The 15,649-nt window shown below is 38.5% G+C and overlaps 2 protein-coding genes across 2 annotated transcripts in view; one reads left to right on the top strand and one right to left on the bottom strand.

Moving 5' to 3' along the window:
- Window positions 1-10,935, bottom strand: part of LOC134668708 (sodium-dependent neutral amino acid transporter B(0)AT3) — a 68,968-nt gene extending 58,033 nt beyond the window's left edge. Inside the window, exon 1 of the mRNA XM_063526149.1 lies at window positions 9,958-10,935. Coding sequence (XP_063382219.1) covers window positions 9,958-10,641 — 684 coding nt within the window. The 5' untranslated portion in view covers window positions 10,642-10,935. The remainder of the gene's footprint in view (window positions 1-9,957) is intronic.
- Window positions 10,936-12,749: 1,814 nt separating this feature from the next.
- LOC134668472 (bladder cancer-associated protein) lies at window positions 12,750-13,502 on the top strand. Its single transcript, XM_063525925.1, has one exon. The coding sequence runs from the start codon at window positions 12,935-12,937 to the stop codon at window positions 13,172-13,174; it is 240 nt and encodes a 79-aa protein (XP_063381995.1). The 5' UTR covers window positions 12,750-12,934; the 3' UTR covers window positions 13,175-13,502.
- The last annotated feature ends 2,147 nt before the right edge of the window (window positions 13,503-15,649 follow it).

The following is a 15,649-nucleotide window of genomic DNA, read 5'->3' as shown; positions in this document are numbered from 1 at the left end:
CATTTAATTTACAATTCTATTAAGTAGAATCTACGAAACTGACAATATCAAAGGCCGACTTATTAACATTAAAGCTTTCTGGAATCGACAATGCCTTCAAATGCTTCGTCTGGAAATTTATGCGAATTTAGGCTATTTACCTGGGATCTTGAATTAGACATACAATAGAAAAATTAATTTGCAGAAGATTTGAAAATTTCGACATAAATACAATGGAAAAGGAACTAAGCAGGGCGATTCTTTAGGAGTGGATTATTCATCTCCCAGCTTTATAACGGCCCGGTCCCGACTTTGCGCCGCTCACGGCTCATTTGGAGGGCCAGCAGCCCGATACAGCTTTAACACCTTTAGGTACCGTATTGAACTGATTTGACGATCGTCTTAATGATTGGAGCGGATATCACGTGCAATTTCAGGTCGTATCAAAACCAGTTCAAACCGTAACAAATCGACAAATCTGATTCCTCTAGCTCGCGTTTGTTCACGTTGTATCTGGTACAATCGAAACATTTTATTTCTGACAATTCTGACCCATTCACACCTTCCGACCTTGACACAGTGACAATCAATCTGAATATCGCTAGATAGGTACTTCATACTATTGTCACTATGACAAAGTACGTAAATAGGTAGGAAATTAAATTATTTGACATACAGTCGTATTTATTTAGTCAATAATTTAATTTCCTACCCATTTTGTACATAGTCGTGTAAACGCTATCAAAACTACTATCATATTTATTTTGCAAATAACCCATTTCTATTGAGCTCCACTTTACTACATTATTCTAGTTCTCGGTTTCGGTGCTACATGCAGTACCTACACACATAAACGTACAGTCGACGTCAAAAATATGTTTACACATTTGAGCGTTTTCCAAAAAAGTGTACATTTCATTCATATGTCTTCAAAATATTGACTTCTTGTTCTTGGGTTCATTTTACTCAGAATCATTTGTACATTCACGCCTCATACATGAAAAAATGTGTACTCATTTGCACCTTACTCCTTTGTAATAAGGCAAAAAGTGTAAACATATCTTTGACGTCGGCTCAGTAGACTGTACCGACGTAAGTTTTACCGTTTCAATATATGTAGCTTGTTTAAATGTTTATTCTGCGACCTTTTCACAAAGCCAACATAAAAACAAACAACAACGTTCCTTTTAAATACACAACATTTTCGCGCGGTTATTTTCTTTTGTGGCTCGGAACTGCTCGGAATGACGAGAATGCTCGGGCTACCGGCTAGAGGCTAGGCCAGGCCGTCGTCGCTTTCATTTCACTGGGTTTTAAAAATAGAACTGTTTTCTTTGTTTTTAGCTGATAAATGTCAGGATTGGAAGAGCGGCTTCAGTGGCAGTAAGGTAGCAGTGGTTTGTATTATTCTTTCAGCTGCATGTGAACAAAAGTTTAATATATCAATAGCTATGTGGATTTTAACTATATAGAAACTTGTACTCGTATAATATAGATTATGATATCACAGGCGTATAAAACGGTTCATTAAACGCGTTCCCAATTGCTCCTGAAGTTTTTCTCAGTCGTCAGAACGGAACAAAACAAGGAAAGATTGTATAATTAAAAGTCGAAACAAGTTTATAATTGCTTTTCTTAGCCATCTGCCGGGCTCGGACAAAAAATGTATTTAATGTCGCTTTCGCGCGCACAATTGGAGCTCTTATTTTGTCTGGAAATGTAACAGAAACAGTCTTTTACAAATACATAACTAGCTTCTTTCCGCGACTTTGTTTGCGTAACAGACAAACTTTAATCAATTAAAATTTCTCCTTTTTTGACGAATTCCCTCTACGAGGTGGTGTGGTGAAAATTATTGTGTTTCACTTGGGGCCTCGAGAGCAAAGTTTACTTAGTTTGAAACCGTTGCAACGCTCAAGATTCCACTGGCTACGCTCGTGGTTCAATTTTGGGATCTTTCGCTCTGATAAGTATCAATATTAGCATGGGCGGTTAAACAACAGCTTTTCCCCTTGTAAAACAAATAACTAATAATAATCTACATATATGTAAGTCTAAGCGGTGTAGGGCGTAGGGGGCTCCTATCTCATCGCATAATAATTGTTTGTCATAATGTAATGTTACGCATAAATCTCTTTTCGCATATTTTTTCTCCAGCTGAAACAGTACAGCCGCATCGGGCAAGAATATAGTTTTACCCCTTTTGGTGTAGAAACACTCGGCCCGTGGGGTCCCGGTGCTCTGAAATTTTTGGTGCTCTGAAAATTCGGCGCATTAGCAAAGAGGCTGGTGGATGTAACTGGGGACCGTAGGGCTGGCAGCTTCCTCGCACAACGCATAAGCAATGCAATTCAGCGAGGTAATGCTGCCAGCGTCTACGGTACCTTGCCGAGGGGTGATTTTTTATTGTAGTTTAGGTTTTATTTTTATTAATTTAGTATAATTTTAGTTTAATAAGTTTTTATACAACATTTATATTGATCCTTATTTGAAATAAATATTTGTCAATTTTGAAATAAGTAAAAAAAAAATTGTAATTTAAATACATGCGTCCATTTTCGAAAATATTTTTTCGAAAATATAGGTTGTGTAGAATAGGGTAGGTTAGGTTAGGTTTGTGTTATAATTTTTCAGAAATGTTAATATTTCCAGCACAATAACAATTATGCGAAACACATTAGGACAATCAATTATTATGCGACCCAATATGGACCCCGGACAAGCGGTGGTGGCCGAGTGGATTATGACGCCCGACTTTCAATCCGGATGTTGCGGGTTCAAACCCCGGCTCGTACCAATGAGTTTTTCGGAACATGTACGAAATATCAATTGATATTTACCACTAGCTTTTCGGTGAAGGAAAACATCGCGAGGAAACCTAGCTGCATACATCTGCGAAGAAATTAAAAGATGTAGGTATGTGTGGACTGGCGAGACACGGCACAGGACCGGGATCAGTGGCGAGCAGTCGTGTTGGAGGCCAAGACACACTTTGGGTCGCTGCGCCAGAGGAGTAAGTAAGTAAGTAAGTAAGTAAGTAAGTAAGTAAGGTATGTGAAGTCCCCAATCCGCATTGGGCTAGCGTGGGGACTATAGCCCAAACCCTCTCGTGCTTGAGAGGAGGCCTGTGCCCAGCAGTGGGACGCTATATAGGCTAAATTAGGTTTAGGTTTAAAGATATTTATTCTCATAAAAGACATACAAGTCACTTACACGAGAACAGAGTTACAAAGTAAAAGTAATCTTATCTACGGTAGCATACAAAAGTCGCTCGAGAGGTACACGCTCACGCAACAATTTTTTTTAAGGTGGGTAGTGGTTTAAAATATATTGCGATAATTTAGTTTTAAACGCATTGAATGAGCCTGTCCCTCTCAGATCAGACGGTAATTTATTATAAAGCTGTGCACCTTCATACGTAAACATTTTTTTTGCCTAATTGTGTTCTTATCTTTGGTAACACAATTAAACTCGCACGACGAGTAGTTCGTTTGGATATTTGCTTCTTCGTCATAAAGGCTAAGTTAGTATGGAGTGCACTGTTTAATATTTTCCTAACAAGAATGCTAGTGCTATACATATACAATTGTTTAATGTTCATTAGGCCAGTTTCCGCATATATACGTGTGGTAGGTGTTAGACGGTGATAGTGAAAAAGAATTTTAATAATTTTATTTTGGAGTATTTGTAAGGAAGTTAGTATTGTTTTCGCTGCGCTGCCCCACAGCTCAATCAAGTAGAGTAAGTGCGGTTTAATTAGTGAATTATATAATGTATAGCGTAGCTTATGTGGAATACAGCGTGATATGCGTCGTAAAGAACCAGTGATTGATGATAATTTTGACCTTATATGTTCAATTTGAGTATTCCACGTAAGACAGCTATCCATTCGGAGACCAAGGTATTTCTCATGTTTTTTATTAGTTATCGCTACATTATTAATCGTCAGTGGGCTGTGGGGTGGGATAGTTTTATTTTTTGCTTTAAAGATTACGTAACTAGTTTTGGATATGTTTATTGTTAGGAGATTGTATTGAAACCATGAGTGTAATTTATTTAGATCGGTTTGAGCGTTTGCTATTAAATCTTCTATCTAAATTATTATTATTATTGTTTATTACGTAAATCTAGGTACATTATCAGTTACCTAAGGGAACCAACATTAATTTTACGACTCTTCTCTTTCCGCACATACTCTATCAATGTCGAAATATAATCACGAAACGCATCCATTTATTGCAAAACACTAAAAAAGATGTCAAAGAGCCCCGTTTACGGTTCACTTAAAAAGCAATGAGCTCGCATATCATATCAAACAAAGATATTTCACACTTTTCCCCTCCGAATGGCAACTTCGCACAATTTTTACAGCAAGGGGGAATATTTCATTTTCAATACATATTTAAACCAGCTCTCGTTTTACTTTTACAACCTTCAACTTTCTGAAGGCTCGACACCTAAGTATTATTCTTAAACTTGGAGGCCGATCCTGGTTTCACATTTTGTTAAAGTCTTCATCTTCCAATTTAAACTGTGTCATTATGAGTTGAAAATAAGCTAGGTTTACGGGTTTAACACACGTGATTTTAGTCACTCGCGCGTACCTACTCGTACCGTCGCCCACATACTTACACGTGTTTATTATTTACAAAGTTTTATTTACTTTCACCCTGGGACCGTGTCTGTAATCAAATCTTGCAAGTTAAATTTGATCCACTTCCCGGTTTCCGATTGAACTGAAATTTTGCATACATACGTAAGTCGGGTGACAATGCGGTATCATGGTGTCATGGAGACCGGAGGTGGCCATATGAACTCTGTGATAAAACAACGAAACCATATTGTGTTTGGGGTTTTTAGAATTGTCTCGATGAGTATTAATTGCCTGTGGAAAGAAAAGTACAGTCAGCGATAAAAGCTTGTACCAAATTTTTTTGCCAAAAACTTATTAGTCACTAGTACCAGTCGTACCGCCGCCCACAATGTTAACGCCTTTTGTAAGATCCACCGATGGACAGTTAAGAGCGTTGCTGTTTAATACCAGGGACCGAATACCGGTATATTTGTCATACAAATTAATCGGTATTCAATTTCGGTATTTTGGTTGTTTATGTATATTATTGCAATAAATTTAGCTAATTTGATCAATCATTATTAAGCTGGCGTGGGGATATAGATCCAACACGTAGAGGCCCCTTGGAGAGCTTTAATGTCTTATACACATTATTATTACTTCCTGTGGTTCTACAACCCTTTGTGGGTCATCTACAGACTCTGCTATCAGTGCTTTTCCGTTTGCTCCGGTACTTTGCTTCCTTCCTCCAATTTTGTACCTTCGCATTTTTCGACAATCCTTTTCCACGCAGTCCCCACTGTTTATTTGGCTTGCCTTTTGGTCACTTATAAATAATGTGCGTGAGATAATTAATGACACGTCTGAAGATCGCATTAAAAGAAAATTAATCCTTAACAAATTATTAAATCAAAGTTGGCCTCTTGGCCGTTTTTGGAAGCATCCCGGCTGTAAACTTCGCTTTTTGCTGCCTCCGTGAAACTTTGAGTTTGGTTATGATCCTGCCTTTCATATTTACAGTTGAGATTCATAAATAAGTACCTAGCTTTACAAAAAGAATAGACTTGACACAGAGACAAAACAGATAAACAAAAATCGCAAAAATATAAATTATAAGTTATATATCTCGGACCCACCGGATTAGCAAGCTGAAGTGGCAATGGGCAGGCCACATTGCGCGCAGAGAAGATGGACGATGGGGTCGAAAAGTGCTCGAGTGGAGACCACGGACTAGCAAGCGCAGCGTAGGACGTCCACCCACAAGATGGACGGACGACCTTGTTAAGGCCGCCGGAAGACGCTGGATGCGGGTCGCTTCCAACCGGTACGAATGCAGGTCCAAGGGGGAGGCCTAGGTTCAGCAGTGGACGTCTTATGGCTGAGATGATGATGATGATGATGATATCTCGGACTTACTTATAATTCATAAAATATAAATAAGTCCGACAATCTATACCTATATTCCACGACTCTTCTCTTTCCGCACGGACTTTAGGTACGAACGTGCCTAAATTGTCACTTTGGATAAAACTTTCTAATATAAAATAAAGTTTAAAATAAATAATATTGCACATCAAAATAGTACAAATGGCGGACTTAATGGCTCGTGGCATTCTCTACCAGTCAACCATAGGGCCAAACAGAAAATTGTCAAGGTAGGTGCAGTAACCATTTAGAAGCAAACAACCATAACTTTACCTTATACCGAATATAAGTGCGAATCTGACGCTCATAATACCGATAGACGATATAAACTCTCAACTGGGAAAACAAACCTCACTATAATAGTATAACAAACAACTACACTTAAACCTAACGCCAATGTTCCATACACGATGGAAATAACCAGTCCGGCTTCTCGGATATAAAGATGTGTGTTCAATATGGCTGTATTTACGTAGGACCCGATAGTTTCCGTTCGAAGCATATTCAATATGGTTAGCGTTAGCGCAAAGCAAATAAGGGAATCCATCGCCGCGCCGGTCAACAATGTGTAATGAAAAGGAAATAGGCTTAGCGGGATTTATCTAATATCCAATCAATCATAGATCGTAGATCGTAGGTAGATAGGTAGTTATTATTTTATAGTTGTGACCATTTACAGTCCTTTTATGTCCAGTGGCGGATTTGCTCTAAGGCCTAGCAGGCCCGGGTCTAGGGCAGCCAGATATTAGAGGCGGCAGTCTATAAGATGGGTACTGAGAAAGGGCCGGCTAGTAACAACATCGAAACATCGAATATCCCTTAAAGGGATAAGTTCGCCTTTGTACTAATGACGAATGTTATTTTTCCTGTTTTGTTTTGTTTTTTGTACAATAAAGTGTTTTACTACTTTTTTTACTACTAATATCATTATCTAATTTATCTACATATGACTCTATTTCTCTTGAATATTGGAGCGATATAACGAAATTTCGTTTTTCGCGGTAGGCCCTCTGTGCCCTTGTTTGTCATCGAATGAAAGGGAACACGATAAAAGGGCGACATAATTAATGTCATCAATTAACGCGACGCCGATATCCGCGCTGATAAATCATTATCGTGTCGCGGGCCTTTGTTCTAAAGTAAATTAGGTAACTGAAAATGTTATTGGATTCTTCTAACAAATGATTTAAGTGTTTTACCTTATACTGTTTTACCGCTGTGTTCATTTAGATAACTAACCGCATACGGCATAAATAGGTAAGTATACTTACTCGTAAATATGACTAAAACGCACCAAAAACATATTTGCGGCAAGCAACAACGTTGCGATTTCCATCTTTGCATATCCACTTGAAAACTTGTTTAAACGTGTACTTATTACTTGGCAATAAGGGATAAAATTGAATGAGTTTTCAGATGCACATACGATGTGTATGTCAAACAGATTTGTCTACACCCCCACAAATTGCTTCTTTGATGTTTTGAATACGTTTTCGTCAGGGTTGTTTGTGGAAATCAATCCTAAACGAATACGTTTGGTAAGCACGTTGTGTGCAACGTTTGCTGGTTTGGTAAACAAGTTGCGCAAAGCAATAAACGCAAACGTGTACAAGAATATTGAGTTATTTTTTTATGCTTGCTGGAAGAATTGACTTTTAAATGATGATTTTGAATGATAACAATATTTAATAACATTAATTTTGAATCGATTTGTTATGATTTTGTTTGATATTTCACGAGTGCAAATTAGTAGGTATTTTCCTTGCGTTGAAATGGTGAAAAATTTTATGTTCTTAAATTTCATGTGGCAAAGTTTTTTTAACCCTCGTGCCTTGAAACCCTCGCAACGCTCAAATCCCATTTTTTAATTTTGGAATCTTTCGCTTGCTCGCGTATCAATATTAGTACGAGAGGTTTAACAACAACTTTGCCCCATGTTAAGTAAAACTATTTTCAATTCGTTGATTTAATATAGAGATTACTTTACAGTTATTGACATTGCTGCATTGATTTTGATTCCCGAGCAAAAATATCATATTTATAAAATGTCTTAAACCTATAATGCGCTAGTATTTACTTATACAAATTCATCCAACATTATCAACAATGATTTTTTCATCTCATTTTCAAAGCTTCTCATTTTCAACATTAGGTCGAAAGGCAAATCATGGCAACAATATTACGGAGTAGAGTTACGGAGTTGGGTGGGCCGCCCAAGCGTTGGAGCGGACCATCGCCCGGAATATTAAACTTTGCTCAATGGCTCTGCTATTGAATTAAATACGTATATGAATTCCATCGGAATGTGAGATCAAAATCATTCAAAGCAGGAAAAGAGCATTATTGCTCATACCTATAGATTTATACTTAATTAATTTTCTACCTATCAGAAACATTAGATAAGATAAGATAAGATAAGATAAGAAAAGATAATATAAGATAAATGTTTATTTGCAAGAATGTAGCAGGTAAATAGTTACAAGATGTCAGGGTGATAATTGTGGACATTCTGGTCTCCATTTACATTCAGCCATTTATTGGCGTGCAAAATTCTTCTGCTTGTGCTTCTTATTAGCACGCGCCCGGGCCGAGGCATCCAACATGTAATATTCTATGACGGCTAGTTGGACGGCTATCGGTGGTCACTGATCACGTGGTGCTTTCCATTGAAAACGAGGCGCTGGAAACTCCGACCCGGCCCCGACCCGGTGTGGCGGAAATCATCCTTTTTTCCTTACATTTAAAAATATATATTTAAAATAAAAATTAACGTTTTATAGCAAAAAAAGTAAAATGTTATTAGGGTTCCTAAGGGCTCTAGCCGAGATGAACATCGTAGATCGTAAAACAAGAAACGAAAAGTAAAAATGTATTGGGAACAATTCGGGATAAACAGATATATATATGCTACCAAAAAAAATCACAATCGTGGGAATCGTTTTCTATTAACGATTGTCTCTTTATATATCTCTCGTCGTCATCGGCGGCCATACGACCCTGAATGTGAATACGATATACGATATTACCTACGGCTGTCAAAAGTTGACGTTTAATAACAATTCAGTTGCCACTAAATATATGGCACCATCTAGTTCAGCTGTCAAACTCGGAAGCTTGAAGCTGCTTGAAGTATGTTTCTTCAGACTTTGCATATCTTATACCATCAATGAATCTTTTGTACAATCGCCATACGACATATCGGAGCGGCCAAGGTGTTCACAATATGAACACGCGCTCTAACGCCTTGACAATAGAGGCGTGTTCAGATATTTGTGAACGCCTTGGCCGCTCCGATATATCTGATGGCGACTGTACAATAATGAGCCTCATTTGTAAAAGTAAGTCAGCTATAAAATGTTACAAACACTTATCTTGAGCCCTAAAAGCCGTTTCATGGAAGCCCCGCGATCTCGAGTCCGCGATTACGATCGCAGGTGGCGATTAATGTAAGCGCCACATTGCCATTAGGTACTATAAAATTACTTTAACAACCTAGCTTTATACTATAAACATGTACCTGTACCTAACTGTAAGCATATATATAGTAAAAAGTAAAAATACAATTTACATGTAGGAGCACAGGATCTGATAGCTGCCCTAACTGCCAGATTTAGAAAGTCTACCCTGTATTATAGAGACAAAGTGTATTTTTATCAACCAGACTACCGTTAAATGTACAGGGCCCTACAGACATCTACTTCAGCTGTCAATTTTTTTAGGGATCCGTTTCCGTAGCCAAATCTGCAAAATCTGAACTTTTGTAATTTCGTCATGTTTTGTTGTTGTGTAGCCTTCTACACAACAACAAGTAATTCCTTAATTACTGTCGACCTATGTTCATCAAATCATCACTACATTTTTGCAAATAAAGATTATCTTTTATTTCCAGGTCTTGCAAGTAGGTAGTGATATTGTTCTCTGTCTGTCTGTCTGTATAAATAAAATGACAGTGAGAGTGAGATATATAAAGTGGTACTCACAGCACACTCCGGCTCCGTGATATAGGACCCGTTCGGCAGAAACTTCTTCGGGCACTCTGACCACGGCAGCTCCGCCTGGAAGCTCTGCGCGAAGTAGAACAGGCACCACGCGATTATAGAGTTATAGTACAGGGCCACGTTGAACGAAACTACCGCCGAACTTATCCCGATCCCACCCAGATACGGAGACACCTGATGCCACACACCGATAGCACCTTTCCTTAGCCTCTGTCCGATGGCGAGCTCTAAGTAGAAGATAGGTATGCCTTCGATCGCGAGCATCACGAAGTAAGGGATCAGAAACGCCCCGCCTCCGTTCTTCTGAGCTAGATAAGGGAAGCGCCACACATTTCCTAAACCAACAGCGTATCCGACAGTGGCTAGCAAGAAGGTGAGCTTGCTGTCCCAGGATTCCCTCTCGCCCTCGCCTCCTTCAGGCTTCACTCCTCGCTCCACAGAGCTGGCTTTACTTGTAGGAGTCTCTGAGGATCGTCTGTTAGGACTCGTATCTTCAAATGCCTCATTCGTCGCCCCATACATTATAGGCCTGTTATGAGTAGTCAACCCATTCTCCATGGTCACCAACCGACCCCTCAGCTCCTTCATTTCCATGCGATCTATAGACCTCTGGGCGTAAAGGTCCCTAGAGCTCTGCCGCCTCATCAGATGAGCCGGATTCGCCATGTTTAAAACTAACACTTTTATTATTTTAGAATTATTGTCGATTATTTTATTGTCATCGTTTAAGTCTAAGCTAAGCTATTTATACGGAGTCATTTTCGCCGTCATGGCACATAATGATGACCAGTAAATAACACGTAATAGTCATCGTCTTTTTTATTAGGAGTTTCGACATCCCTATAGATTTATGGTACATTTTTTTAGTTTTTATTTGAATACTGTCGTTTGATCGATGCTTAATCACTGTTTTTTTTTTAATAAGATGTGGGGGCGAATCGCGCCCGCCGTATCACGGACGGCACTGGCGGGAAAGCCGCGGGGCGAGGGCGCCATTTTAATCGGGCATGCGCAGAAAGCCTCTACACCATCTCTACACAAAAGGCAGAGAATGGAAGAGATTTTTATGTCTGAAAAGGATTAACCTACACCTTTATTACAAAAGTAAATTATGTTTTAATATATTTGCCTACAATTTTATTTGTCGTCAATATAAACCTTTACTAACTTCGATACTATAAAGTATATTTTGAAAAATAATTGATGTCTATTATATTACACTATAAATCAGAGAGATATAAATCAAGTTACTAGGCCATGACTGCAATAAAGCCTCTATCCCAGTTAAAATAAAGGCTGTATTTCTCTACGTGTCTAAAATCTGAAAAAATGAAACCTAAATATTACAACACGGATCCGGTTAACCGACATTGATTTATTTCGGACTACCTAAGCCTGGGTTATTCTCAAAGTGTACCTACATAATATCGATTAGAGGAGTAGGTACAGCAGTCCTTCAGTTATATCGGAGCGGCCTAGGTGGTCAAAAATATCTAAAGATAGCGTTTTGATAGTTTAGACGTCTCACTACAATTTTTAGGGTTCCGTACCTCAAAAGGAAAAAACGGAACCCTTATAGGATCACTCGTGTTTCTGTCTGTCCGTCTGCCACAGCCTATTTTCTCCTAAACTACTGGACCAATTAAATTGAAATTTGGCACACATATGTAAGTTTGTGACCCAAATATGGACGTGCAACGTAAATTAATTAATTTTAAATATGGAAGCCATTTTTGGGGGGTAAATGAGAAAATTAAAAAATAAGGTTTTCAAACTATATCGTGTTACATATCAAATGAACGAGCTCATTGTGAGAATCTCAAATATATTTTTTTATAATTTTAGGATAAACCGTTTAGCAGTTATTCAAGAAAATAGGCAAATAATGATCATCCCCCCACCCCTCCTCATCTCTGAACCTACTGGGTTTTCAATTTTGAAAAAAATACACGTGTTTTACCTATAGGTGATAGGAAACTTAATGTACGGAACCTTTGGAACGCGAGTCCTACTCGCACTTGGCCGGTTTTTAGGGTTCCGTAGCCAAATGGCTAAAAACGGAAGCCTTATGGATTCGTCATGTCTGTCCGTCTGTCTGTCCGTGTATGTCACAGCCACTTTTTTCCGAAACTATAAGAACTATACTGTTGAAACTTGGTAAGTAGATGTATTCTGTGAACCGCATTAAGATTTTTACATAAAAATAGAGATAAAAACGATAAATTTCTTTATTTTACTTCCTTGTTAAACAATTAACTATTGTTGTTATATCTCAAAAGAACACTGTCTGATTTGTTGTCTCTTTTCTTTCCATGCAAGCATCTCACTCTTTGGTCGGACCCGAACAATCCCGACCGTTGAACGACTCTAGACTTTTCTTGGTCTAACTCCATATAAAACACTAATCCTAATGTTGTCATTGTCTTTAATAATTCGACGGAAAACCCCTGCGTTACTTTAGATTTCTTTTAAATCTTTTAATTAAAAGACATGAAAAATGTTTCAAGCGATTAGGCCAACCTGCAAGGTGCCCCTGTGACCCAACGAGGCTTCCTGGCTCGCTGCCAAATAACAAAGGCATAAAACTACTGGCTAAATAAATACTATTTGTAAGCAATAACCCTGACTATTTCGCTTGCATAGCCATTTATATATTTTAAATACGTAAATAATATTTTTAATACAAAAACGTTCTTTAAATAGACCGCCAATCTCAGTGTTGCCTAAACAGAAATAACTCAAAACGAAAACAAACTTTATACATGTAGCAACACTGGCAGTCAAACGTCAAAACCTAATTCGCAATTTTCATCGAGGTTCGTGTTCCTTCCTTGCTATTGCTATCAAATCAAATAAATATCCAGCAAGATAATGAAGATAAACAAGTTTTCAACATGTCGATTGCAACATTGTCAGTGACCAAAGTCGTTCTCACACGTTAGTCGCGCGTGCCGACGAAATGTACTGTTTGCAATGGCTGATTCCCGTGCTGCTGATTCCGAAACCCGTAAACCCGGCGCTCGTGAACACGCACGTAATGTTCATGGTGCTGTACCTCATAGGGTTCTTCCTGGAACGGAAGCCCTGCACCGTGTGCAGCGTCGTTTTCCTCGCTGCAGTCATACTCATTTGTTATAGCGGCATCGGTAACTGCGTGTTTTGGGCGACACAGTGCGAAGCGGAGAAATACGACACCTAACGCGCTTCCAAAGCCACCAGTGTTAAATTTAAAAAAAATCAAGTGTTCCTCTCGCGAAATGGCGGGAAAATCGCGACGCTCCAAAGGCCTCGATTATGCCTTGAAAATGTGAATGTCTCTTTTTGTACATTTTTTGTATATAAAATGTATTTTTATTATTTCATTTTTTTGTGAGTTGTTATGGCTACAGTGTCCAGCTGTATGAGACATGCAGATCTGTACTTATGTATCTCAAGTGTTAAGTTGGTTATTATTGACATTATTATATTTAATGTACAGTTATTGTTAGTTACATATTGATTACTTGGAAATATAACTTGGGACTAAATGCATTTTTTATCATCCCAGTGCATCCTACACTTCCACTATCTGTGTAACATATCAGCTAGCTCGCCAAATGTATGGTAATTGATCTTAATTGTTTTATCAAAGAATACTTGTACTTTTCATACCCTGCTACTGATAATTATTCATCTTGCCACGAATAAAGTAACTTTTCAGATTGTATACTAAAGGAGCCTACAAATGGTATGTATCCATACATAATTTTGATTAATAGTCCCTCTCTGACAACTGTTTTCAATGACCTACAGTCCTACAATCCTGTGAAATATGATCATTGAAAAAGTGACATTAACATTTAAAACAATAGATTTAAATTCTCACGCACCAATCCTTATCATACGCAGACAAGAGGTTAAAATTAACACCAAATAAATAGTTTTTGCAGTTAGATGCACAACATTGTATTTACTGTTGCAACCTTAAATTGTTCAGATATGACTAGTTGGCAATAAATTTGCCACTTAAACAAGGTTTAAAAAAAAAATCAATGCTATTTTTAAAACTTGCAAAACAACAGGTATATAATCAGTAACATAATTAACTTGATAAGTCTCATTATCAAGAGAGGTATTAAAACTGCAAATAAGGTAATGTTTGTGCCAAGTGTTTACAATGGTAGCTACTAAACTAAGTTACGATTTATTGCTACAAATTCTACAAAACGTGACGTCGTTCTTCATCGCCATCTACTTCAGCGGGCAAGTCTGCAGCTACAATTATGCTCTTTCTGTATCTTATTGGTACTACTATTACTAAGCAAAAAGTTATTTTAGCAAACAATGAATGGTCTAACTGAAGGCTTCGTCACACAGGCGCGTTTTCCGAGCAGGGCGCGCCGCTTTTACATGTAAAACGCTCACGCCCCACCCGGAAAACGCGCCTGTGACGGAACCATAGTGTTTAAACCAGTGGCGTAGCTAGGGGGGGGCGGCGGGGGCGGTCCGCCCCGGGTGTCACCCATTTAGGGGTGACACCCGACCGTGAACATAGTGCCACCTACAAATATTCGTAAAAAGAAAGCGATGGAGTAAATCCTGAGCTATTTAACAAAAATTACAATTACTCTTTTTAAATATATTTTACATTGTTGATTGAATTTTGGGGTGACACCCACAATTTCCGCACCGGGTGCCACCCATGCTAGCTACTACGCCACTGGTTTAAACTGTTGTAAGTGTGCTAGAGGCGAAGTTATTTTCACGTCACGTCTCGTAAATCCATCACATCTTATTAGATTATAGATGCTAGGAACATTTTCCGATCTAGGAAGGCCTTGACATTGAACGTTTATGTGTACAGTCAGCAGCAAAAGTTACTAAGCGGGCCAGGGTGTTCCAAATGATCTTGATACGACTTTATTGTTAAGAGAATAAGAGCGTGTCTAGGTAATTTTGAACACCTCGCCCGCTTAGTAACTTCTGCTGCTGAGTGTACACCTTGTCTTATAATATATTACGTCATATTGACTGTGGACCATTAGCATAGGTATACTACTCTGACCATTAGCCACAGACCGAGCTGCTTCGCGCGGCAATTTCCTCGCCTAATGAATTATGCTCTGCTTCATATTCTTTTAAAGGTTCTTAAAAATTTAATTAGCTTGGCAACCTATACCAAAAATGGGTGTAGTCACCAGTGGCGGCGCGTCAAGCCGGGGCTAATTTGGCTTACACCTCTGCTCAAACCTTCCTTTACAACACTCCTCAAACGTCCAAAAACAGGCAAGCCGGTGGAAATCCACTGAGATCCAGAGGGGGGATGGGCCTTAATTGAGATCAATCAGGCTTCCTTCAAGACGTTTTCATTCACTGAAAACTGACTGTCAAATGATTTTTATACCTTCTAACAAACTCATTGGTAAGAGCCCATAATTGTGCTTCACCAAAGAGTAGTCTAGTATAACTTATAAGTAATACCTATTCAGTAAATGGTGAAAATAATCCATGTGAATCTTATCTTGTAACATTATCGTACCTTTTGACTGTAATTTATTTTGTCGTATATCCAAAAATGTCACGCACACACCAACGTCAAGAGCTACTAGCTAACAATCATACTTGAAAGCGTACAAGTTCCATTAACAGCAAGAGTATTCTCAATCAAAGGAAGGAAATGTGGCTTTCCATGAGA

The sequence above is a fragment of the Cydia fagiglandana genome, chromosome 11 (assembly GCF_963556715.1).
Source record: "Cydia fagiglandana chromosome 11, ilCydFagi1.1, whole genome shotgun sequence".
Lineage (NCBI taxonomy): Eukaryota > Metazoa > Arthropoda > Insecta > Lepidoptera > Tortricidae > Cydia > Cydia fagiglandana.
Note: the sequence above shows the minus strand (reverse complement) of the source record. Positions and strands in the feature narration are given on the sequence as shown.